The 23,677-nt window shown below is 40.3% G+C and overlaps 1 protein-coding gene across 3 annotated transcripts; it reads left to right on the top strand.

The window, feature by feature from the left end:
• On the top strand, positions 1-19,598 carry TMEM237 (transmembrane protein 237). 3 transcript variants are annotated; one of them, XM_053283590.1, is made up of 13 exons: positions 16-2,042; positions 2,966-2,997; positions 4,345-4,371; positions 6,307-6,420; positions 8,039-8,132; positions 9,218-9,352; positions 9,714-9,865; positions 11,785-11,908; positions 12,958-13,149; positions 13,750-13,823; positions 14,584-14,677; positions 17,075-17,196; positions 18,235-19,598. In XM_053283590.1, exons 1-13 carry the CDS (start codon positions 2,020-2,022, stop codon positions 18,300-18,302), a joined length of 1,251 nt encoding a protein of 416 aa, XP_053139565.1. In that variant the 5' UTR covers positions 16-2,019; the 3' UTR covers positions 18,303-19,598. The 3 variants fall into 3 exon arrangements, with proteins under 3 accessions (XP_053139567.1, XP_053139565.1, XP_053139566.1); XM_053283592.1 differs by lacking the exon at positions 11,785-11,908 and having other exon boundaries at positions 1-2,042; positions 13,035-13,149; XM_053283591.1 differs by lacking the exon at positions 9,218-9,352 and having other exon boundaries at positions 29-2,042.
• Positions 19,599-23,677: the final 4,079 nt, after the last annotated feature.

The following is a 23,677-nucleotide window of genomic DNA, read 5'->3' as shown; positions in this document are numbered from 1 at the left end:
GGATGGGTGTCTCGAAATGGGAAGAGAGACTGAAGCCTCTCCCCGCAGCCCAACAGGGGGAGTCGGGAGCGCCGTCTTTCCTTTCTTCGCTCCCGCCCGGAAATGGCTGCTCCTTCAGCCCCCTCCCCGCTTCCCGCGGCGTCTCCTGCCGCGGCGCCTTAGAGACCGGGCTTGGCCTTAGGAGGAGGAGGAGGACGCCTGTGTGGGCGCTGTGCAGGACGGAGGAGCGCACCTCTCAAGCGGGGAGGGAGAAGGATGGAAAACGTCCGCCCGGTGAGGCAGGCAGAGGGGCGGAGACGCTCCCCGCGGAGGCAGCGCCGCCTCAGGCTTTGTCGTTTTCCTGAAGGCGGGGAAGGGTGGGTGCGTGCTGATCAGGCCGCCCTTCTGCTTGGGATAGAATCAAATTTTAGTTTTGTGTATTTTATAACTTAAATGTTGGAGGTGGGCAGGCATCCTAAAAGCCTCATAAATCTGTTGGTCTCTGAGTTTCTGCAAGACCCTTTCTATTTTTACTGGAGCAAACGGAACAGCCCAGCTCTCCTGGCACTTGTCTTCATATGCATTTTTCCAAGTAACCTTCACGAAGGTTTTGCTCTCCAGCGCGATCTACTTCAGTGTGAACTCTTGCACGCTTCTGGGAGTATTTGCTTATGCTGGTTGCTTTTTCTCATCTCTCTATCAGTGGTAACGCTTGTGCTTTCCACGTGGGGGTTATTTTCCAAATTTGAGAATGAAGTGGAAGTTCCCAGGCTGAGATCGGGGGCTTTGTCATCGCAATACGTGAATATTTGAATCCAACTTGAGGGTCGAGTTGCACATTAATAGCTTCTCCATGGAGGATTATGCCCATTGGTTCATGTGGTTGCTGTCACATTATGGCGAGCTGTTCATGTGCAAGAGGAGTAGTAGTTTTTAAATGTCACTGCAAACACAGCTACTTTATACACAAGCATCATCACTCCTCCCAGGAACTGGGAGCAAAGCTGATGTGGGAAGTGAATCAATCCAAGTGATTAAGTCAGTGGCGCCCTTGCTAGGAATGAGGGCTTCCAATGCTGCCTTAGTTGCGTGTGAAGTGAGGGGCAGTGTCTGAGGGTTGCAGCAGCCTCTGTGTTGCTTAGGAAACTCCTGGTGAATCCGGACAAAAAGCCCCCCCGTGCTCAGTGGCTCCCTCACAGTAGTTACAGCGAAACGCTCGCAGCCTCCTCCCAGAACAACAGAAAAAACGAGCGAAGGGGAGGAGCTGAGACGGCCTCTTATGCAGCTTCTCCCTCGCTTCTATTGGACGGCCACTATCACGTGCCAGGGGAACAAAATGGCAGGCGCCCCCCCCCCCCGTACCTGTCGGTGGGGTTGGGTGTGCAACTTTAACACCCACCCACCCCGCTTTATCACGAAGTGTAGAGCGGTTAGACTGCGGCCTTAATGTCTACCTTTATCTGTTAGTACTGCTGAGTAGCAGTTGCTAAAACAGTAAAAGATGCGTGCAGTTAGCAGTGCAATTCCTGTTAGCAGTGCTAGGAGCCTTACTGTAAACTCCTTTAGTTTGAGTTGTACTTGTCCTGCCAGAATACTTTGAGGATTCAGTTGCTTATTTATAAATCTGTGCTAGTACATTCAGTGCAGTGTAGTGGAGTCCTGTCATTTCAGTATAAAAATAAAGTTTCATTTCTGAATAAAGAGAATTTTTATAGCCAAAGTTCAGAGATGAGACTTAAGTCCAGTTCTGCTATAGTTATTCCTACAAGTCTCCTGACATGAACACTGAGTATTATTATTTTTATGCGGTGTGGTAAGGGGGATGGGTTTGAAATAGCAGGTGGCATTAAGGATCTGATCCTGTGACAAATCAGTAACACAACTGTGGAGTTTAATGAAAGCATCAGACCTTGAATCAGGTGGGGCAAAGGTTCACTTCCAGCTAATCCTGGGTATTGGAAGTTTATTTTTAGTACAGAATTAACACAGATCATTGTAGGTATAGGGGATTGGTTTATGTCACACGGAGTCAGACTTTAAATGACATGGGGAAGAAGCAAGTGGTAAGTCCTATTTTGAGTTGTCTTGTGTTTATGTTTTTGTAACTAAGATCAAGATTTTGCCTGACTTTTGGGAACCATCTTGCTTTTGGTTCACTTATGTAATACAAAATCTGGTTCTAAAGCTGTTTCACTGGGAGAAAATTATCAGGTGTATAGGCTGCACTACAGTTAGCCCAGTGTCAAGAAAAACTTATATGTCACAAAACTGTTTATATTTTAAAACATTATGTATCTTGTGAGGTAGCTACCGGGATTAGATTCTGCAGACATTTGGTGCACGGCCTCTTTCAGCTAGTGAATTTAAAGTGCAACACATTTTAGTAAATTTATGATGCCTAGATTGACTCTTTATAACCTTCACGTGTGAAACTCTTGAATTTGTGCAAAAGAAAAGATATCAGTTTTTAATATTAATAAATTAATAAACCAATAGATTTCTGGGCAAAATACAAAGTGCTAGTGATAACTTATAAAGCCCTAAATGGCTTACGCCCTGGGTATCTAAGAGAACGTCTTCTTTATTATGAGCCCCACTGCCCATTGAGGTTGTCCAGAGAGATCCGTCTCCAGTTGCCACCAGCTCTGCTGGTGGCCACACGGGTACGGGCTTTCTTGGTTGCTGCCCCAAGACTGTGGAATGCGCTCCCTACTGAGATACGATCCTCCCCATCTCTGATGATTTTTAGAAAGCATTTGAAAACCCACCGCTTCACCCAAGCTTTTCCAGTTCTTTAAAATTTTAAGGTTTTAATTTGTGGGTGGTTTTTAAATTGTTACATTGTTTTAAGTTTTTGTATATATTTTAAGTTGTTTTATGCTATTGTTAACCACCCAGAGATGAAAGTTTGGGGTGGTGTACAAATTTGATAAATAAATAATAATATATAATATAATATACTAAGGTATATCTGTGTTTGTTTCAGTGCCCACCCCGTGTCCTTCCACCAGTACCAAGGTAAGACTGATACACTAGGTTGGCAGGTTAAGACATTTCAGAGGAAGCATGGGAATTTTATCTAGCCAAGGCTGCTTCTTATGTAGTTTTAAAGTTATACTTTTTTATGTAAGTGAATTTTAACAGCTATGGGTTGCCATCTGTTCAAATGCTAATGTCATTCTTTTATATATTTCTTTCTAATTTCTTTTTCACTGTGATTGGAAACATTCTTAATCTGAAGTGGAAACCAAGGTGAGTTAATTTATTATCTCATCTCATATATATATGTGTGTGTGTGTGTAATTTATTTCTTTATTTATGCAAAACTCCTATTTTTTCTGATATTTTAAATTACTGACATCCTTCTATTTAGCTCAAATAGCTTGCTGACCAGCACAATAATTTGTTGAGTGATTATCAGTGAGCCATGTTTTTAAAAATCGTAATGGTTAGAGAGAGCCCAAGATCAGCCCTCCAGGTGCCATGCTATGTCTCAAATGCCACCCTCCGTTTGGAAATGGACATGATAAAGGTTAAAGCTAGTGCAGGCTACCCTGATTAGCGCAGCCTTACCTGGATAGAGCTGCTCGTGAGAATGACTTCAATATCTGTAGATAATCAATACTGCAACTAAAAAAGCTCCAAATGCCTTGCTATACCTAGCCATCTTTAAGGTATTTATTGCATCTAGATTTGGAATCTGATCTTGTGATAGAGCAGTGGGGTTTTTTGTTACCAACTGAGACAGGCACTGATCAGGTTCAAATTATGGCTTCCCATTATGAGAAAAGAGCCATGGGCTTGTGTACTCCCCCTCCTTCACACACAAGGGGTGAGTGAAATACCTTCCTTCCACTTTAAGAATTTGATAGAACTGAATGAGCCATAGCATCACACTCTAATGTTGGAAGCAGTTTTATTTCTTTATTGCATTTAGATTTTTATTTCAAATGCTTGGTTGTTGGCAAAAGTTATTACTCCATGATTTCTGCCTAGTTCCTTGTTTTTCTTTATTCTAGATGAAATTCCTCTTGGTCGCCCAAAAAGAAAAAAGCCCAAAGGAAAAAACTCATTAGGTAAAAGATTGGTTTGACAAAGAACAATATAGAAGATGCTAAATGAAGAGCATCTACAGTACTTCAGTTTGCAATTCACGTCTGAACAGATGATGACATTTGTCTGCTTGCTTAGCCTAGATTATATTTTGTGTGTGCGTGTGAATATATTCCCAAAGTGCATTATTTGGAATATTTTCCTACTACCCATTATACTTGCAGTCTCCTAAGTGCTGAGTGTAAAGCAGTAGGTTCTGGAAGAGCTATGAAATAATTGTTTGACTACTCTCTTTTATTTTCATTCTTTCAGAGCAACTTGGTTCTTTGGAACTAGACAGTGAGTCACACCCAAAAGCTTTTGAGTCTTTTTCTCCTACTCAGTAGTCAATATAGTTGATGACTCTAATATTTTTAAAAGATACTTTTAAAATACTGCCGTTTCTACCTTAGTTACTGTAATGCCAGAACCAATCAAATACAAATCCAGTCCCTATGTAATGGGAAACCATGATTTTCTGCTTCTCTGCCTGTGCGCACTCCTCTGTTCCCCCCTTCTTGCACCTCTGATTGAAAGTTTCCACTTTAGTTTGTAATAATTCAGTTTCCTGTTATATACAAAGTAAGGAACTATGGTTTATTGAAACCGTAGTTAGGTAAAATAAATAAATAAAGTTAGGTAAAATAGGCCAGGATCTGAAACCATAATTTTATTATCCTGGTTTGTTTTACCTAACTATAGTTTGAAACCACAGTTCACTGGTTTCATACGTAACAGGAAGCTGGTGTATTACAGACTGAAAGAGGAAGCTTTCAGTCATGCACAAAGGCGAAGAAGGAAGGGAGAGCATGAGGTTCATATCTACTTATTCTTGAGGTAGAAAAGCATGGTTTCCCATTACATTGAAACTGAGCCACAGTGTTGTTGAAGCACAGAATTTAGTTAACTAATTTGAAAGAATATGTGGATTGTTAACATAATCGTTATCTCTTTGGGGCAAAGAGGACCTTCTAAACATGCATGTTACCTTCACACAGATCATACCTAAATGCTGCTTTTAAACTTTATTCACATTGTTTGTTGTGTAACCTTTCTTTATAGAAACATTTTACGAATTTCTGTTGAACATGTTTCAGACTGTCTTTATTTTAAAATCAGTACATAATTGTATCCCTTCTCAGAATCAAACTACACATTCCAGTGCAATCAGGTGTGGTGTTAATCGACTGAATGTATTCCATTGCAAAGTGCCTTGGGAAAGGGGCACTTTGCAACAGTGCAGATAGGGATGAAGGAAGGGCTTCCTTGGCCTGGCAGCCATATTTCTTTTCAAGCTCCCCAACCCCACAGCTACATTTCTCCCCACAGAATTCTAGACTCATGTTTATGAGGTAATATTTATTGGTCTTGAGCACTGGCTGCTTGGGAGGAATTAAGTCTTGGAGAGAAATGGCTAGATTAAGCATTACAATGTAATGCTGCAAAGTGTTTCCTCTAAAGGGCCATTTACAATGTAGAAGGGCTACTGGGCTAACGTTACACACATCTCTAATGCAGTCTGCATTTGCTCACTTATTCTGATAAAGATCTCACTTGCCCAAATTCCTCTGCTCTGCCAGTCCCCAAAACTGATCCAACTTACTGTTGGCTTGTCATGCAGACATCTGTAGAGTTTCATATTCTGTGATCTCCCAAAACTAGTTCAGTCTTAGAAACACAACTCTGTCATATTAGCCATAGTGAAACTTGTTGACATAATCATCATGTTTTATATTTGCAAAAGTTTATCAAGAGAGCTTTGTGGAGAGTTTCCATATATGTTGGCAGGCTTTCTGAGGACCCCTGTTCTGAATAAACTGCTTCTGAAATTTTGGGAGCTTTGAGAGCAACTTTGCATATGGTACAAGAAGCTGTGTTTTGTTTTGTTTTGGGGGAGGGGAACTGAGGGGGCTTGGTGCACATGCCTAGGGGATTTTTTGGACTCTGGTCCTGTGTGTGTTTGTGTTTATCAGTAGTAGTACTTCTCCATAATTCAAGCTTTTTAAATGTTTTCGTTTAGGTATGTGTACTTTCGTTTAGGTATGTGTTATCTAAATGGTCAGACCCTTAGTTTAGGTATGTGTTACCACGCAAAGTAAGAAGTTTGCCATAAACTATCCTGTCAGCAATAGGAAATAAATTTGTCTTGTACATATTTTATGTTCAGTGCTTCATTAATAAGGAAGTGTTGTCATGGTGACTGAAATTAGGTTACACTTCGATTCTGCTTTTTAGATAGCATTGTTCAAGCAGCTGTCCGCCAGCCATCTGAAAGCAGCGAGCCTCTGACACCTGAGGTACAGGATGTACCACCTCAGAGGAAGCGAAAGAAAAAAAGAGTGCCTCCAGGTATGCAAAGAATTGCAAAAATAATAATAATTCAGTGGAGAATATGCCTCAGCAATAGAGTGATGGGTTGGATGTGAGAAATTCCAAGTACAAATCCCTACTTGCCCTAAGCCACCAATGAGCACTATGGCCAAGTCCCTGCCTCTCAATCTAATGTGGCACAAAGGACTGCTGGGAAACTAAAATGCTGCTTCCTTGGAAGAAAAATAGGATACGTGTGTAATATACAGATCATACTTAACACAACCAAGCTACTCAGTACCACTGGTTATAATGAGGTGTATGTAGCAGATTAATTTCTGCTTGTAAATGAATGAGTCAGCAGTGTGAAGCAGCTGCTTAAAAAGCAAATACTGTCTTGGGATGCGTTATAAGAGGCACAGTGTCCAGATCATGAGAAGTAATACTTCCATTTTATTCTGCACTGATCCTGCCTTGCTTGGCATACTGGCCAACATCCAGACTAACACTGCACCAACGTGCCAGGGTTTTCCATTACATGAGTGGAGAGGGGAGATTTTTGGCAAGCTTCCCTTCCCTCTGCCACCACCTGTGCCTCCTGAAACTACTTCCCTGGGGGTTGGGGGTGAGATTGTTTCAGTTGGCTGCAGTGGGAAGGAGAGACTTCCAAAAATTCCTCTCCCCTCATCCCTTGCACAACAGAAAACCCTGGCACATCAGTGGTGAGTTAGCCTTGATGTCTGCCACTGTGTCCAGTTCTGAGCACCACATTTTAAGAAGGACATTGATAAACTGGAACAGATTCAGAGGAGGGCAACACAAATGGCGAGGGGTCTGGGAACCAAGTCGAACCAAGAAATGATTAGAGGAGCTAGGTGTGTATAGTCTGAAGAACGCTAAAGGCTGATACGATAGCCATCCTTAAATTTTCTTGAGGGCTATCACATAGAAGAAGAAGCAGACTCTTTCTTTGTTGCTTCTGAGGGCAGGATTATAACCAAGGGGTGTTGAAATTACAGGGAAGCAGAATCAGGCTAGACAAGTAGACATTAGGAAGAATTTCTTTGTTGTAAGAGCAGTTTGATAGTGCAAGTCTGTCTGATGCAGTGGTGGGCACTCCTTCTTGAGAGAGACTTTCAAACAGAGGCTGAACAGCCATCTTTCAGGAATGCTGTAGCAATTTTCTGCACTGAGAGAACTAGAAGATCCTTCCAGCTCTAAAATCCTATGATTCTGTCATTTTATCAGCTATTGTACAAAGCTGAGAATGAAACTCGCCCCAAGAATAGCACCTGTTCCGTTTCTTGACCATTGTTTAGATGTTAGCACCTTTTGCTTGTGGAAACACGCTTCCATGCTCCACAGTGAAAATTACCAATAGTTATTTGTTTGTGTGAATGTACTTTTTGAGAGTGTTTATAATGTTCATGATGTACTGCTGACTACAGTAAGCAAAATGGTTCTAAATATAAAACTTACTTTGCATTCTGAAACATGCCCTCAAGTAAATATAATTATATTTGGAGTCAGGTAGATTTATAAATTAAAGTGCCATCCCCCTGCCCCTTCCCAGCTAGCATTATGTTGTTTCTTTGTGCATAGTTCTTATGCCTGGTTTGCAATACAGACTGACTTATTTTCCATTTTGAATCTTCAGAATCTGAGACCTCATTCACTGAACAGAATGGAAATGGTGTGGAACCTCAACCAACTGAAGAAACTGTGATTCGTAAACAACGAAAAAGAGTAAAGTGAGAACTTCTAATTTGACTTGCATTTCTCCACAGAATATTTAATAATAGCAAACTTTATTTTTGCTGTTTAACATTGTAGCATCAACTTTCTGTCCTGCCCTCTGCATTCATTAACTAATAAATGAATTTTGATTGTTCAAAACACTTCATATGCAGTATCTTAGTAATCCATACAACAGTCCTGTAAACTAGGTCTGTGTTATAAATATGCATAGTTGTATTCATAGTTATCCCCACAGTGGCAATGGAGGTATAGCTGACAGAGAGAGGCTGACCTCCTAATAAGTTCATAGTATAGGGAAATTTTAAATCAGAGTCTAGGTTCACAGCTCACCTTCCTAGCCACTATGCTACACTTGCTCTTTAATACTGTCAGAATTTACCACAGTATATGCTTAAATATTTCATGAGAGAAGCCTGTAGTTCCAGCCAAGGAAACAGAAGAATATATCAATTTAAAACAATAAGATTATTTTGCATGAATGACTGACATAAGGATTTGTGTGCATCTCAAGTTTGTCCCTCCTTGTAAGATTACAAGTATTCACTGTACTTGTTCAACAAGCTTAGATAAGGCATATCACAAATAACACTATCCTATGGCCTAAAGATTTGGTGATATTCCTGGGATAAATGTTGCCTTGCCCCATTGTGGTTTGGTTTTCACCTTTCTCTTGTGCTCCCCATTTTTAAAAGAAAATCCTGCAAAATGTTTGTGCAGTTGCATACCTACAGATGGCAACTGCAACTCTGCCATTGTGCTCATTTGGATGAGGGGGCTTGAAGGAGAGAATGAGCACATTTCTGCCATTTTACTTCAGGCAGGATTTGGCAGTTTGTGATAGTATCTGACATCCAGGCTAGTGTTGAGTGAGCTCAGCAAGAGGAGTTGTGTGAGCTTAAGAAGTTTGCAGAGTTGCCTTCAGCTGCGGTGCTCTTCAGTGTTGTACAGTCATTATTGGAAGACTTTCTCTGGGTCACATGCAAGGTTGCACAACATTGTGTAGCACATTGCGCAAAGTGTCAACATATTCCGCTGGCATAAGAATTAGTCTTGAACAGATATTCCTTTCTTTACGCAGCTTCTTTGTACTAGTGCAGCAGTGTTACACCCATCTGGATGTAGGCTTTTGTGAGTCCTTTTGCTTTGTCTCTTCCTCACAACTCGGTACTAACAAGGTTTACGTTTCATTCATTTCAAAAGGACTTAATTTCAAGTAAGTGTGTTCAGGACTTCAGTCTTATTGTAGAAATGCTCTCCAGACTGTATCTGTGTATTAACAGAAACTTGAATTTAAAAAACCTCTCTTCTCCAGAACCCTAATCTTTTGAACCAGAAGGGACTCTATTTGGACACTTGTATTGTCAATCCTTGGATTTCTGTTTGCACACCCTTTTTGTAGCATGAAGCTGAAGAAGGAACATTTGTCTTAAATGAGATGCAATTTGCTGTGTTGTAACATAGTGAATTGTACCTACACATGCCCATGAGCTCCTGTCAGAAATGCATGCAGCAGTATCAGTGTTTTAGGGCAGACGTTAAATCCATCTTTTTTTCTTTCCTGTTTATGATTATAGGAAATCTCGGCCAGCGGAAAGTACCAATGAACTAGGTGTAGAAGAAGAAGATATAATTGAAGATGAAGAAGTAAAAAGTTCAGAACATCCTGTGTTTTCTGTTCCAGCTGGCATTAGCCAACCTATTAGCAAAGTGTTTGTTGAAAAGAATCGTAAGTAATTTGTTGGTTGGTTCTTTATTTTAAAGGAACGGCTATGCTATTTAGAGCATGCTTTTAGGCTAGCTCACTAAAAATAGTATAATTATTTGACAGAGTGCTAATTTGTTTTCTCAACATGGCTTCAGCAGCTTCAGGCTTTGTCTTTATGGTGCAGTTTACAGTTCTAAAGTTGTCAAAGAGTTTTAGGTCATACTATAAGTTAGGCAGAAAAACACTGAGGCCCAAGAGGTCAAGCTGGTGCATCCACTACAATATATATCTTTGAATTTTTCAGTATGAATTAAAGTTTTGTGACAGAGAATTTCCTACAGACAAGTTGGCATGAAAAGGGCTCCCTGAATATATTTTTTTAAACCCACTTGGTTTAGGGATTTGGCATGGTGCCTAATTGATTTTATTTTCATTTCTTTTTTTGCTATCCACTCTCCAGAAACTAGTATGCCTTCCCCCCGAATAGCTATGTGACTTGTAATAATTCTGCTGTAAGCAGATGGTGTAGTTTTTAATGCTTGAAATTCTGATAGCGTTGAGGTGTTTGTTAATATATTTCTGTGAATTCTGTCATCAGGAGCAGCTATTTGTTTTAACAAAAATACCAGATTTGTGATATTTGGATCTAAGTGAAACCTATTAAGTGGGTAAATGATGGCCAGTCTTGAAAACAAGTCAAGATGTTTATATACACAGATGTTTTGCAAATTGGCTGTGTTGTGTACAGAACATTTTAAAAAATAAATCTGCTCTGAGATCAGTGTCAGTAGTGCCATGTTTCTTTCAGCCCTGTTGTCCCAGAACATGGTCTGAAGGCATATGACACAGTAACCTTGTTGAAGCCAAGCAGGTTTGGATCTGGTCAGTGCCAGGATAGGAGATCATCTGGAACCCATATTAACAAATTACAAAAACCTCTTAGGGGTAATGATGGTCACTCTTTAGAACAAGTTGAGATGTTTAGATATGTAGATGCTTTGCAAAAATGGCAGCATACAGGACATTTTAAAAAGCTCTTGAGATCATGCTTTTTTTCAGATCAGTTCATAGTTCTCTTGGCAGCTCTTTAGATCTTATGCAAACAGTCCTGCCGCTCTCTCAGCTGAGGAACACGGGGTTAAACAAGAACATTGGCCACATGGGTGATTCAGCTGTCTGGACTGAGTTTTATCCACGACAGACATCTTTAATGTCTGATTTGCCCTATCAGGATAATAAAAACTGGTGCAAAACTGGTACTGCTTCTCACATTGCTTATAAATAAAAACAAACCCACAGGCATACTCTTTTCACTCAGGTATTTATTCTTCACGTATGAGAAAGAAAAGGGAATGAATACATTTCAACAACAAGAAAACCTTGCAGCGTCATCCTATGCATGTCTACACAGATATAAAGTTCCACTTTGTTCAGTGGGACTTACTCCCAAATAAGTCTGCAAAATATTGCATTCTTGGTAGAGTAGCAATAGGCATAAGCCTTTAGTGAAAAATGAAGCAATGAACTCTATCTCAGTGCAGTGTGTCTTGCCAAGCCTCCTGCCACAAGTGAGACCGGGAGCTTTTTCAGACGGCAGTTTTACCGCGACTTTGCTTTGGGAGGGTGAGTGTGTATTCACATATCGGCCAGATTTGCCCTGAAGTCTGTGCGATATTTCAGAGAGCACTTCACACACTATTCCGGTTCCCCCCTCCATATTGGAATCTAGCCTGATTTATGTCCCGGGTAAAAAATATCCTCTTTTTGCATCCGAGTATCTGTTATGCCCAAACTCTCAGTAAAGTCTCGCAGTAAACCCACAGTAAAGACTGCTGTCTGAAAAGCCTCCAGGGAATACTGTAGGTGGCACTGCCAGTATCTCTCTCTCTCTTTCTCTCTCTCTCTCTCTCAGTTGCTTAAACTTCTGGTTCTCTCCTAAGGGCGTTTTCAGGCAGCTGACCGCAGTGATTTGATTAAAACCACAGAAAACATTGATGTATTTATGGCTATAAAGGCTTCTTGGACCACCAGGGATGTGGCACTCTCAGTCCACCGTGGTTTTAGGTATGAGATTAGTTCTATTTGGGTATCGTACCTTAAAGTGGACAGGTAGCATTAAGTGAATGAAATTCCCCATAGATTCCTGCTTCTGAAATTGCTATTAGTTACCTCCTTTCCCACATACCTCCAGTCTAAATTCTGCTTGCCAGTTGTTTAAAGTAATCACTGAGGTATGGCTACATAATCCAGATAGGTAGCTGCATGGTAGCTAGACCTCTGACCTTATGTGAACTGCATAGCAAGGTCAGCTCAGTCCAACTTTTGTGATGAGTGGCAGGATTTCCATGCTTAGGAGTGAGAGATGCAGTGTGGAGCTTGCTTTTGCAGCTCCGTGCTTCCAACCCATGCCGTTAACATTTGAAGATCAACTAGCATTGCCAGTGTAATGGAAGCTGCTCACTATGGACAGTTTGCAGCTATTCAAACAAATCAGTGTAATTGGTCAGTCTAAATGTTTTTTTGCTCTAGAGTGTGCAAGCTATTTTTCTTTCTTTTTTTCTGGCCTTGTGAACACTTTTAAAACAGGGTATATGAGGCCATTTCCCTTCTTCGATTAAATTATGTCCATGTAGAAATGAATATGCCATACATAGGTAAGTGATAATGTGTGAGGCATTCATTCACAATGAAATACAAATATCTACAATTACATGCAACAATCCATATGTGCATAGCATGTCATTTCTTTATGGAATTATAGAAGTGTGAAGTTTCACCATCAATCTCTTCCTATAATTTCTTGCCATTCCTTCTGACCAGCTACAATCAGTATTTATATCTGGAGCCCCAGAGTGAAGATTTTTAAATACTACAATAGAAGCATAACCAGTAGAACCAAAGCTATAAGGATATATTAAGAAACTTGCAGCTTAGGTACAAAAGTCAATCTAGTATGGCTGTATGCTGCTAAAAAACTAAATTGGGAGAAGATGCCATTTTATTAAAACTGGTGAAATCATAAAGGTTATGTGTATTTTTCTTCTTGCCTTGATAATTTAATTCTGGATTTGTACGAGCTTGAACTTTTGTCTAATGCTCTTTCATCCACTTAGGGTGATTGGACTTTTTACTCATGGCTTCCTTGCTGGCTATGCTGTCTGGAATATCATAGTGATTTATGTTCTGGCAGGAAACCAGCTGTCAACTGTCTCAAACTTGCTTCAGCAATACAAGACTTTGGCATATCCTGCTCAGTGTCTCCTTTACCTTCTTCTTACAATTAGCACTGTTTCTGCTTTTGACAGGTACAGTTTTCATGCGTGCTTATGGTTCTAAAGTCACTCATGCTCTGAAAATAAATTCAAATGTGATTACAAGCCTGATCCTGTAGATGGGTGTAGATGCAACAGTACACTACAGGTTGCCCTGTCATATCTGGCTGGCTCTTTAGGTGAACTTTAGGATGCTGTGTATGTGAACTGGCTCTCAGTCTCACCACATCTCCATTGTGTTGCTTGCTCCGTTTCCTAATTCTGCAACTACTTTGAGTGACACCACTGTTCCACATCTGACAACAGTGACTGTTGCTGCTGTGGTACCACTGACCCATATTTCTGCCCTGGAGGCGGAACATTCCTGCACTAGTGTGACTTTGCTGTTGTCATGAGCTTCACTCATAATTCCAGCAAATATCACCACAATGCACTGATTAAGTTTATTTCCTGCCACAACTGCTAGAGTCTACATCAGGGCTCTAGAATCCAATTTTGTTCCATTAATAGGAATAGAGCGTTGCCCTTTCTTTTGGGGGGGAGGGGGATAGATACTGCCTATTAAAACAAAATGCATTGCATTGATTCGTGCTGTACAATGTTATACAAGCCCATTTCATTTCCACTATTCAGGACTGATTTGGCTAAAGCATCTGTAGCAATACGAGGCTTCCTTACCCTGGACCCAGCAGCGATTGCTTCATTCAGTGAGTAAAACAGCACAGCTTGATAAATATTTTTTTTTAAACTAGCCATGTATGTGACTTAGGTGATATCTTAATTGTTGACTTTGAGAATCTCTTTCATGTTCTTTGTTTTTCAAATATTTTTATACCTTTGAACTCAGATAGCTCTCCCTGGATCTAAATATGAAAGGAATATCTGATAAAATAAGAAAGCATTGGGCATCTCTCCTTACACAGAACATCTATTGACCTTGGACAGCAGACTGGCAAACTTTAGGATGTTTTTAAATGGTGCTGGAAATGCAGTGAAAGCAGTATTTGGCAGACAGTGATACTGGGGAGGAGTAATCAATTTCACAGTGGACTGGTTCAGACAATCAGCTGAATCATGTTTAGTTTATTATAAATGAACCTGCCATCCTGGGGACTTGCCTTCTTTGCATGCCAGAGGGGAGTTCCACATTGCATATGAACATGGGAAAGTGGTATATTCTAACATTCTTTTAATTTTTTTACAAACCACAGTATCAGACTAGAGTTAAAATGAATTCTAGTTCCTCAAGTTCATACATAGTTCAGAACTGTAGTTTGTTCTAAAGCAGAAGCTTTCAGTCTCATCCTCCTGGGTGCACAAAAGAGGAGAGTGGGTTGTGGAGTGTAAGAAGTCTGTAAGAGCAGGTTTGTTCATAATGACCTAAACCATGGTTGGATGACAGTCTGAACCAGGCCAAGATGTTGCACTTAATGATAAATTGGTAAACATTAGTTTCATTTTTCTCAGTGTACTTTGCTGCCCTTGTCTTGTCTCTGAGCCAGCAAATGACAAGTGACAGAATTAACCTCTACACACCACCTTCGGAGAATGGCAGCCTTTGGTAGGAATTTTCTGTTTGTCTTTTTGAAGATAAATTTGTATGAGATTTGGTTTAAATAGTGCATGGATCTTTGTTGTTCCTTGGTTCGTAATGTGGTATGTTGTATTGTAAATCTCTGTGAATGAGATAAGGCTGTAGTTCTGTGGTGGAGCATCTGCTCTGCATGCAGAATCCCTAGCAGTTCCAGGTGGGGCTAGGAAAGACTCCTGCCTGAAACCTTGGAGAGCCACTTCCAGTCAGTGTAGACCAGGGCTGTACAACATCAACCCTTCTGCAGATGTTGGACCACAACTCCCATAATCCCTGACTGTTGGCCACTGTGGCTGGGAGTTGTAGTCTGAAACCAGCTGGAGGGCAGAAATTGTGCAGCCCTGGTATAGATAATACTGAGCTAGATGGACCAGTGGACTGACTTGGTGTAAAGCAGATTCTTATGTTCCTTTGTGCCTTGAGTTGCTCCATTGGTTATTTTGCTGGGGACTGAAAATAGATAAAAGACTTAAAATAGAAAATAAACTGAAAATATCCCCATGGATATTCTAATGAATATCCCATCATTGCATCAAATATGGCAAATTAGCTGGCTCAGTTTTGAGTTCCCCAAAGCTTTGCCTGTGTGACTTTTGTTTGCTATTCTAATGAAACCAAGGAGCTTTCATACTTCCTGTTACCACAAGGGTCTGTGTGGGTAATAGTGTTGGTCCTCCAGATTCATTAGTAGTATCATTTTGGTAGAAAGCCTCAGTGGTTGAAATCTGACCAATAACAATTATAAATCTGGTGATGAATAGGGATGTGCACAGAACCAGCTCTTTTCGAGCTGATGGTGGGGCGGAGGTGGCTTTAAGGATAGGGGAGGGTGCACTCCCCTTGCCATGCTTCCCCCTCCAGTGCTCTGAGTAAAAATAGTCCGGCGAGGCGTACCTCCTTGCCACCCCGTTGTCTCAGTGACCGGAAGTGCCATGCACGCATCACATGCACAGCACTTCCGGCCATGGAGACAATGGGGCAGTGAGGTACACTGCCGCCCCGCCAGACTATTTGTACGCAGAGCACTGGAGAGGGAAGCACGGCGGAAGGGGGCATAAGTGCACCCTCCCCATCCTTAAAGCCACCCTCACGCTCAAACATGGGTGTTCCAAACCTGTCCAGCATTCTAAGAATAGAACGCCAAACAGGTTCGTGCACATCCCTAGTGATGAATGAGATTATATAATAGAACCGCCTTAAATATCTGTCAAATTCCAGCTCAATAGTTGAACCTGGCACCCAGATTCTAGATTGTAGCTATAATTCAGGAGGCCAGTGACTAGATTTTGCAATACTGTATTGCTAAAATATTGCTGCTTTATTGGTTTTTTATTAGTATGCATTTTGCTGTGAGCTACTGTGTAAACTGCATGATTCATATGCCAGCATGCTGAAACTAACATGTTGTCTTAGTAATGTGAGAATATTGTGTGGTAATATGATGCTCTAAACTTAGTTTTAGATTATCATGAATGAGCTTCACCTCCCCTCCCCCTGCCCCACATGAATTCAGTTACTCTCCTCCTCCTCTTTTGTACACTGCAAATAATTTTATCATCGCTTTTGAACTAACCATAGATCTGCATTGTATCTGAAATTGAGGAACTGTGGCTTGTTAACAAGCCAAGATATCAAACTACTTCTTGATCCTGGTTTGTTTTAATAAACCACAGTTCTGTGAGTTCATATGAAACTCAACTGTGGCTTGTTCTCAAGTGAAAGCTTCTGCTTTTACGCCCCTCTTCTGGCATGCAAAGGAGGAGGGAGAGAGATTGGATAGCACATAAAGGAGGACAGGCTTGTTCACAATAATCTAAACAATGATTTAAATTATTGTCTGAATCAGCCCATAATGTAAGCACTTGGGGTGTCAGATACTAGGAATGTTGCTACTGCAACATCAGAAGACTGTGTTCTTAGCTTTCATAGAAATAGCCAAGCAATTATTCAAGTTCAATGAGTAAATAATTCCAACAAATAATTATTCTTTCTTATAAAAGTATAACATTATATCCTCATTTGGCAATTAAATTTAATTCAAGGCATGATTCAAGATTAATTTTTAAGAATGTGTGCCATCTGATAAATACAGCCATTGAAATAAGGTAGGGCATGTAGACTGAAATCCCAGCTCAGGCCTGGGAAGTTTTGAGCAAATCGCTTCACTTTCTTTTCAGTTATCCATCTGTGAAATAGAGTTATCGCAATCACCCTCGCAAATTGTGGTGATTAATGGACAGATATAAATCTGTCTGCATCTGAGAATTGCTTCTCACATTAGGGCCAAATTATATGGAAAGGTTCACACATAGTGGGGAACTGTCACTTTCACATCTAGTTTGGCACTGTTTGTATGTTTCTTTTCAGGACCTCAGGTGCAGAAGAACAGATTCTTCAGCCCTGGATTGTGGTGAATCTAGTGATTGCTCTCCTTGTTGGGATCTCCTGGCTCTTCTTATCCTACAGTCCCCAGTTAGATCACAGTGAAGGTACAAACTAAAATTCCTAAGCTATGTGCATCTCCACTGTTTGGCAAATTAGTCATTATTTTCTAGACACATTGAGACCAAGGGAGTTATAGTGGTGAGGAAGGGGTGGTGATGATTGCGGTATAGTTTATGAGTCCTAAGGAAAGGTGAGGAAAGCAACCTGGAGTAGTTGAGTAAAAGGAAGAAATTGGGAACGGTATTGTAATAACGGGGTACTGTGGAGTGCTTGGAAACTTAGAAGTGTGAAGACAGTCTCTCATATGAGGATTTTATTTCATATGCATGTTTATTAAAATATTTATATACCATATTTCCATGGGAAAACCCTCAAGACTGCTTATGACAGAATTCAAGACACGAATCAATAGCAAAAATAAAATAATAGTCATAAGCAGCTAAAGAAATTTTTTACATTGTATGCATATTTTGCATAAATATTACAGTTATGCTATTGCATAGGAAAGCTTTCCTAAAAAGCCAGATCATGGCTGCATGTTGGAAAGATAGCACTGAGGTGGACAAATTATTGTGAACCGCCCAGGGATCTTTTGTATGGGGCGGCATATAAATGTAATAAATAAATAAAATTAGCTTAACCCGTGCAGAGCATCTGAGCACTAGTAGTAGTACACAACCCCTCTCTTTGCAGACCCCTGCCCACTATCCTTTTATATAGAGAGATTCCTCTTCTCTGCCATCAAGAACATCTTCTGACCAGTAACAATTGCATTCCAACTGACCTTAACCATCACAGGCTCCTCCCCCTCCCTATCTGCATATGGGATCCCTATTGCCCAATCAGGTGCTTCTGCTTGTGAACTCTCGTGAGAGCTGCCACACACAGGATTAGCCACGGGTACGTCTTAGATAATTATAGATAGATAGATAAACCTTTTGGGGGACGGCATTCCACAACTTAGGCAATGCAGCCAGAAAGGCCCCATCTCGTGTCCCCATCTACATGCTTCATATATTCCCAATAAAAGATGTCTTTTCCTACTATATTTTAACTACCCATACTGCTTGTTTTTCTTGCAGAACTGATGTTTAATTCTGAAGTGGAAGAATATCCTCCATCAGATAAAGAAGCAAAAGTATCTTCATAACATATGGAACATCTTCAAAATGGTTGTGATGGCTTAGCTTTATATATTTGAACTTGTATATAATACTTTTTATTTAAAATGTATTTTTACATTGTATGCTTATTTTGCATAAATATTATAATTATGCTATTTTTAAATTTTCTATATTTTTTAATAGTAGGACAGTGTAAAAGTGTATTCCTTATGAATTATCAGAAATAATGACTAGTTTTTGTAAAATTGCTACCAATATATCAAAGGAAGAAGATAGATGAAATAGGAAAGTCAAAAGAGCAGGAAAGCATCTTCTGAAGCATATATTCTTCATACTTAAAAAGCCTGCATTTTGGTATTTGTGTTTTGCTAATGTCCTTGCAAGTGAACTGAGGGCCAACCTGCATTGCAAGCATGATTTGATTGTATTTATTTTTAGTGGTGGTGGTGGTCAGGATTGGGACCACAGCATGAAACATCCACAAACTTTTCATTAACCCAGGCTGGGTGGCTTCTGTTGACACCAAATGGAAGCATTTCTTCTGGGCCTAATAGTAACTTTGGGGCACAATTTTTTTTTGTGATCCCTCCCCACTCCCCTGAGCAGCAGCTGCTTTTTACACTTTAAAAAATAAACACACAGGACCAAACTATACATTTATCATAATGTGTAAGTCTGTCCTTCAGTCTATTGGCCATCAAAGAACATTGTAGAACTAATTATTCATTTCTGTTCAAAATATCACAATAGTGTTAGTGCCAATTTTTCTTGAAATAATTAAATCTGGATTTAGAGGATGACTTTAAACAATGTGAGTGTCAGAAACACAAATAACTCTTATTTAAAAGTCAGTAAAACATCTCTGTAGAACCATGCTCTGTAATCCTGGCATAAGGTTCATAAATCCTTTTAAACGGGGAAAATCAATTTATACTTCAGTCCTTAATACACTGCTTGGGATTAAGTATTATAGGTTTTGGTGGAATGTACAAGTGAATTGTTTCAGATCATGGCCATATTCTGGTTAAATAAGTATACTCTGATTTAATGTGTTGAGTGGGTTCCCCCGTGATTCAGTGCACTTATACAAAGCATTTTCTAAAAATTAAGAACTAGTTATAGTAAGTTGTAAAAGTAATTAAATGCTAAGCAGAACTGGGAACTTCTTTTGAAATGCTTATGCTTCCTTAATGGTACCATACAAATTGTCAATGATTTTTTTGAAACTAAAACTGGCTTTAAAAATAAGCGTGATTTATCTCTCATACAACACTGTATAATTTAAACTTTTCTGAAAATAAATATTTCACTATTTTGCTTAACTTGCCTCATATTTGGAACAATATAGTTGAGCTACTTTTAGGATAATTCTAAGACTTTTTTTTTTAAAGGTATATCTTCATTGTAAAGGTATGATCATCTACCATATTTACCTGAATAGAAAATGACCCTGAATGTAAGACGATGCCTTAAAAGATAGATGGTAAATACTGTACAGATTATACTTGTTTTTGACTTTCTCAGTTATCCAGAGTGCATCAGCAATGATGTCTCTTGTTCCTTGGCCTTTTCTGAAACCAGCTTGAACATCCAGCATTTCCCCTTCCATGTTGGGCTCTAATCTGCGCTGGATGATCCTGAGCATTATTTTGCTAGCATGTGAAAGGAAGGATATTGTGCGATGGTTTGCACAATCTGTTAAGTCTTTCTTTGGTATGGCTGACCTCTTCCAATCTGTTGGCCACTGTGTTGTTCTCCAAATTTGCTGGCAGAAAAGCCTTCGATTGTGTTGACCATGTCAAGTTGTGGAATATCCTTAGGAAAATGGGTGTCCCAGAAGATCTTATTGTCCTCATGAGAAACCTATACACAGGACAGGAAGCCACAGTCCAGACGGAACATGCTGAAACAGACTGGTTCCAGATCGGCAAAGGAGTAAGGCAAGGCTGTATACTTCCTATTTATTCAGCTTATATGCTGAACATATACTGAGAGAAACAGGACTGGAAGGAGATGAGTGTGGTTTTAAAGCTGGAGGAAGAAACATCAATAACTGCGCTATGCTGATTACACCACTCTGATAGCTGAGAATGTGGATGATCTGCAAGCTCAAGTAATGAAAGTCAAGGAGCACAGTGAAAAAATGAGGCTGTGACTACATGTCAAGAAGACTAAATTAATGAACGGCTACAGCAACCAGTCTCAGAACTGAAAATGAAGACATTGAAGTGGTGGGTAGCTTCTGCCTTTTAGGATCGACCATCAACAGTAAAGGATCCAGCTGTCAAGAAATACACCACAGACTAGTACTTGGTAGGGTTGCAATGAAGGCCTTGGAAAAGGATGTTTAGATGCTGTGACATGTCTATACCTACAAAGATTAGAATTGTTTGGACAATGTTTTTTCCCGTGACAGTCTATGGATGCAAAAGCTGGACTTTGAAGAAGCAAGATAGAAAAAGCGTTGACACTTTTGAACTTTGGTGCTGGAGAAGACTTTTGAGGATACCATGGACAGTGAGGGAAACAAACAAATGGATCATCGAACAAATCAATCCAGGATTTTCAGTCAAGGCACAAATGACCAGGCTCAAACTATCATACTTTGGACACATTATGTGAAAACCCAGCTCCCTTGAAAAGTCCATAATGCTGGGAAAGGTTGAAGGAAAGAGATGGAGAGCACAACCAGCAGCAAGGTGGATGGACTCAATTACGACAACAAGGAATGCACTACTGCGAGACCTTAACGGCAAAGTTGAAGACAGATCATCCTGGAGAGAATCTATCTATGTGGTCGCTAAGAGTTGACACCAATTGGACAGCACAATCAATCAATATAGAAAGAGGATTCTGAATCTAAGATGACTCCCCTCTCCATATTTTAACAAGTGACAGAATACACTACCTTGGGGGGGGACCTCAGATTCGGGTTAACACAGTACTCCAATTATGCACACCTATAATTTATTTATTTATACCTATAATTTAAAAACTGAAGCTGTCATAACATGCAGAAAGAAGCTTATCAAGTTTGTGTGTGTGTGCGTGCCTCAGAACCATGTGGTTTTTTTGTAGAATAAAGTAGTGGTTTACCATTGCCTTCTCCAGTGCAGTATGAGATGCCTTTCAGCACATTTCAATACCTCTGCTGCCCGATATAGGAATTTCCCATATTCTTGGAGACACACCAGTGGGCCAATAGCCACCTGCTCTCTAGGCAGGTTGCTTCCCCGCTGCACCAGTGTGGAAAAAATAAATTTATAAAAATCCTATTAATTCAGTGGGATTTATTTCCATTTGTTATATACTCCACATGTGAAAAATATGACAAACAAAACATTTGTTTTGAGTTGACTCATGCAGTTATGGAATATCTACACAGCTACTAGTTGCTTCTAGCTGTGGTGCTGGCATTAATGAACCCATGAGATTTGGCTGGCTGGCTGCATGGCAAGCCAGATACATTCTGAACATACTCAACCTGTCCTTTGTCATTTGTACTGGTTACTTCGTATTGCAAAACAAATTCACAATCTGGGACTGACATACCAGTTATTGCATTTCCATGGTTATGATTTGGTAGGCTAGTACAATATCTGACTGAATATCAGATCTCATGCCCTCCCCATGCGAACATCATGGATCATCGAATTTACTTGCTTTTTGGAGCTCAGTTGGAGCTGCCACACCCATAACTATCCCTGTAAATCAAAAGTTTTTTTCCTTTATTTGAATTTATTTTACATACCTTTTGATTCCTGATATAAAGTTAAAAAGTAGAGTGTGCCGTCAAAGTCGATTCCGACTCCTGGCACTCAGAGCCCTTTGGTTTTCTTTGGTAGAATACAAGAGGGGCTTACTATTGCCTCCTCCCGTGCAGTATGAGATGATGTCTTTCAGCATCTTCCTATATCACTGCTGCCTGATACAGTACCAGCAGGGATTCAAACAGGCAACCTTCTGCTTGTTAGTGAAGCATTTCCCCACTGTGCCACTTAAGGTGTATGGTTAATCTAAATACTGAGCTGTGAATAATAATTAGGGCAATCTGATTTCTTGGGGGGGGGAGCAGGTTATAAACGTCTACACAAATTATTCTAAATACAAATATGTATCACGAGTATAGCTGATTTGCTTCATTAGTTGCAAAAAGATGAATCAATTCTTTGTTTGTGGAAAATGGACAGACACAAAAGCTCTTTTTTGGAGGGTATATGAAAATTTAGTAAAAAGATGCGACAAGATTAAGAGCTAGGGCGAATTGAAAAATAGAAAATTACTAATGGGGCCTAGATAGTGTAAAAGCAAAGATGTGCTGTTGATAGTGTAGTTGGGGGAAAGATAAAACGTTTGTTTCAATCTTCTACAGCTCCATTGTGCTTGTGTTCCTTAACCTTAATGAGATCAGTTGCCAGTGCTGTCTCATACTCCTCCCCATGGGCATCTGTGGGTGGAACAGAGGAACATAGGAAACTGCCATATCCTGAGTCAGACCATTGGTCTATCTAGCTCAGTATCGTCTTCACAGACTGGCAGCAGCTTCTCCAAGGTTGCAGGCAGGAATCTCTCTCAGCCCTACTATATGCTTTGGTAGTTTGTTCGTTCAATAAAAAAATCTTGTCCTATCTTGGAGAAGCCAGGGAGGGAACTTAAAACCTTCTGCTCTTCCCAGAGAGGCTCCATCCCCTGAGGTGAATATCTTACAGTGCTCACACATCAAGTCTCCCATTCATATGCAACCAGGGCAGACCCTGCTTAGCTATGGGGACAAGTTGTGCTTGCTACCACAAGACCAGCTCCTCTCTGAAACAGTGGGCAAAAGAGTTAGTTGTCACACACATACCCCAATTAAGCCAGTCCCACTGAATTCAATAAGGCTTACTCCCAGGTAAGTGGATATATGATTGCAGCTCCCCACTCTTGCTCCAGAAAAAGTTCTGTGGACACCCTTGCCCTTCTTCCCCCTTGTAATTTGTTTAAAAACAACTGCAGTATACATAATACCTGAATCATAATGCCAGGCTTCAGATAAATCCATAGTGCAGCTGCATTTTGAATATTATATGCAGTTCTGGTTGCCCTATCTCAAAATGGCAATTAAAAGTTCAAAGGGTTGAAGCACCTGTGAGGAAAGAATTCGCAGTGATATTGCAGCAGATGTAGGACAAAAAAAATACTTAATTACGCAATGCTCAACATACAGGTGATTTAGCCGGCTTTAAATGGGGATTATAGAAATTCATGGAGGATCGGGCTATCATTCAATAGCTCTTTTTCATGACGCCTAAATGGACCTTCCTGTTCAGATACGAATTCCTGGGCTTGGTCGTGGGGTGGGAGACAGCTGGGTGCTCCCAGTAGGCATCTGCTTGGCCTGCCTGAGCCACTGTGGGAGGCA

The sequence above is a fragment of the Hemicordylus capensis genome, chromosome 1, assembly GCF_027244095.1.
Source record: "Hemicordylus capensis ecotype Gifberg chromosome 1, rHemCap1.1.pri, whole genome shotgun sequence".
In the NCBI taxonomy this organism is placed as follows: domain Eukaryota; kingdom Metazoa; phylum Chordata; class Lepidosauria; order Squamata; family Cordylidae; genus Hemicordylus; species Hemicordylus capensis.
This window is presented reverse-complemented; position numbering and strand designations above follow the sequence as displayed.

Coding starts and splice junctions, on each gene's coding strand:
- TMEM237 (XM_053283590.1), top strand. CDS start 2,020: ATGACATGGGGAAGAAGCAAGTG. Junction 13,150..13,749: donor ACTGTTTCTGCTTTTGACAG/GTACAGTTTTCA, acceptor TCCACTATTCAG/GACTGATTTGGCTAAAGCAT. Junction 14,678..17,074: donor TCGGAGAATGGCAGCCTTTG/GTAGGAATTTTC, acceptor GTTTCTTTTCAG/GACCTCAGGTGCAGAAGAAC.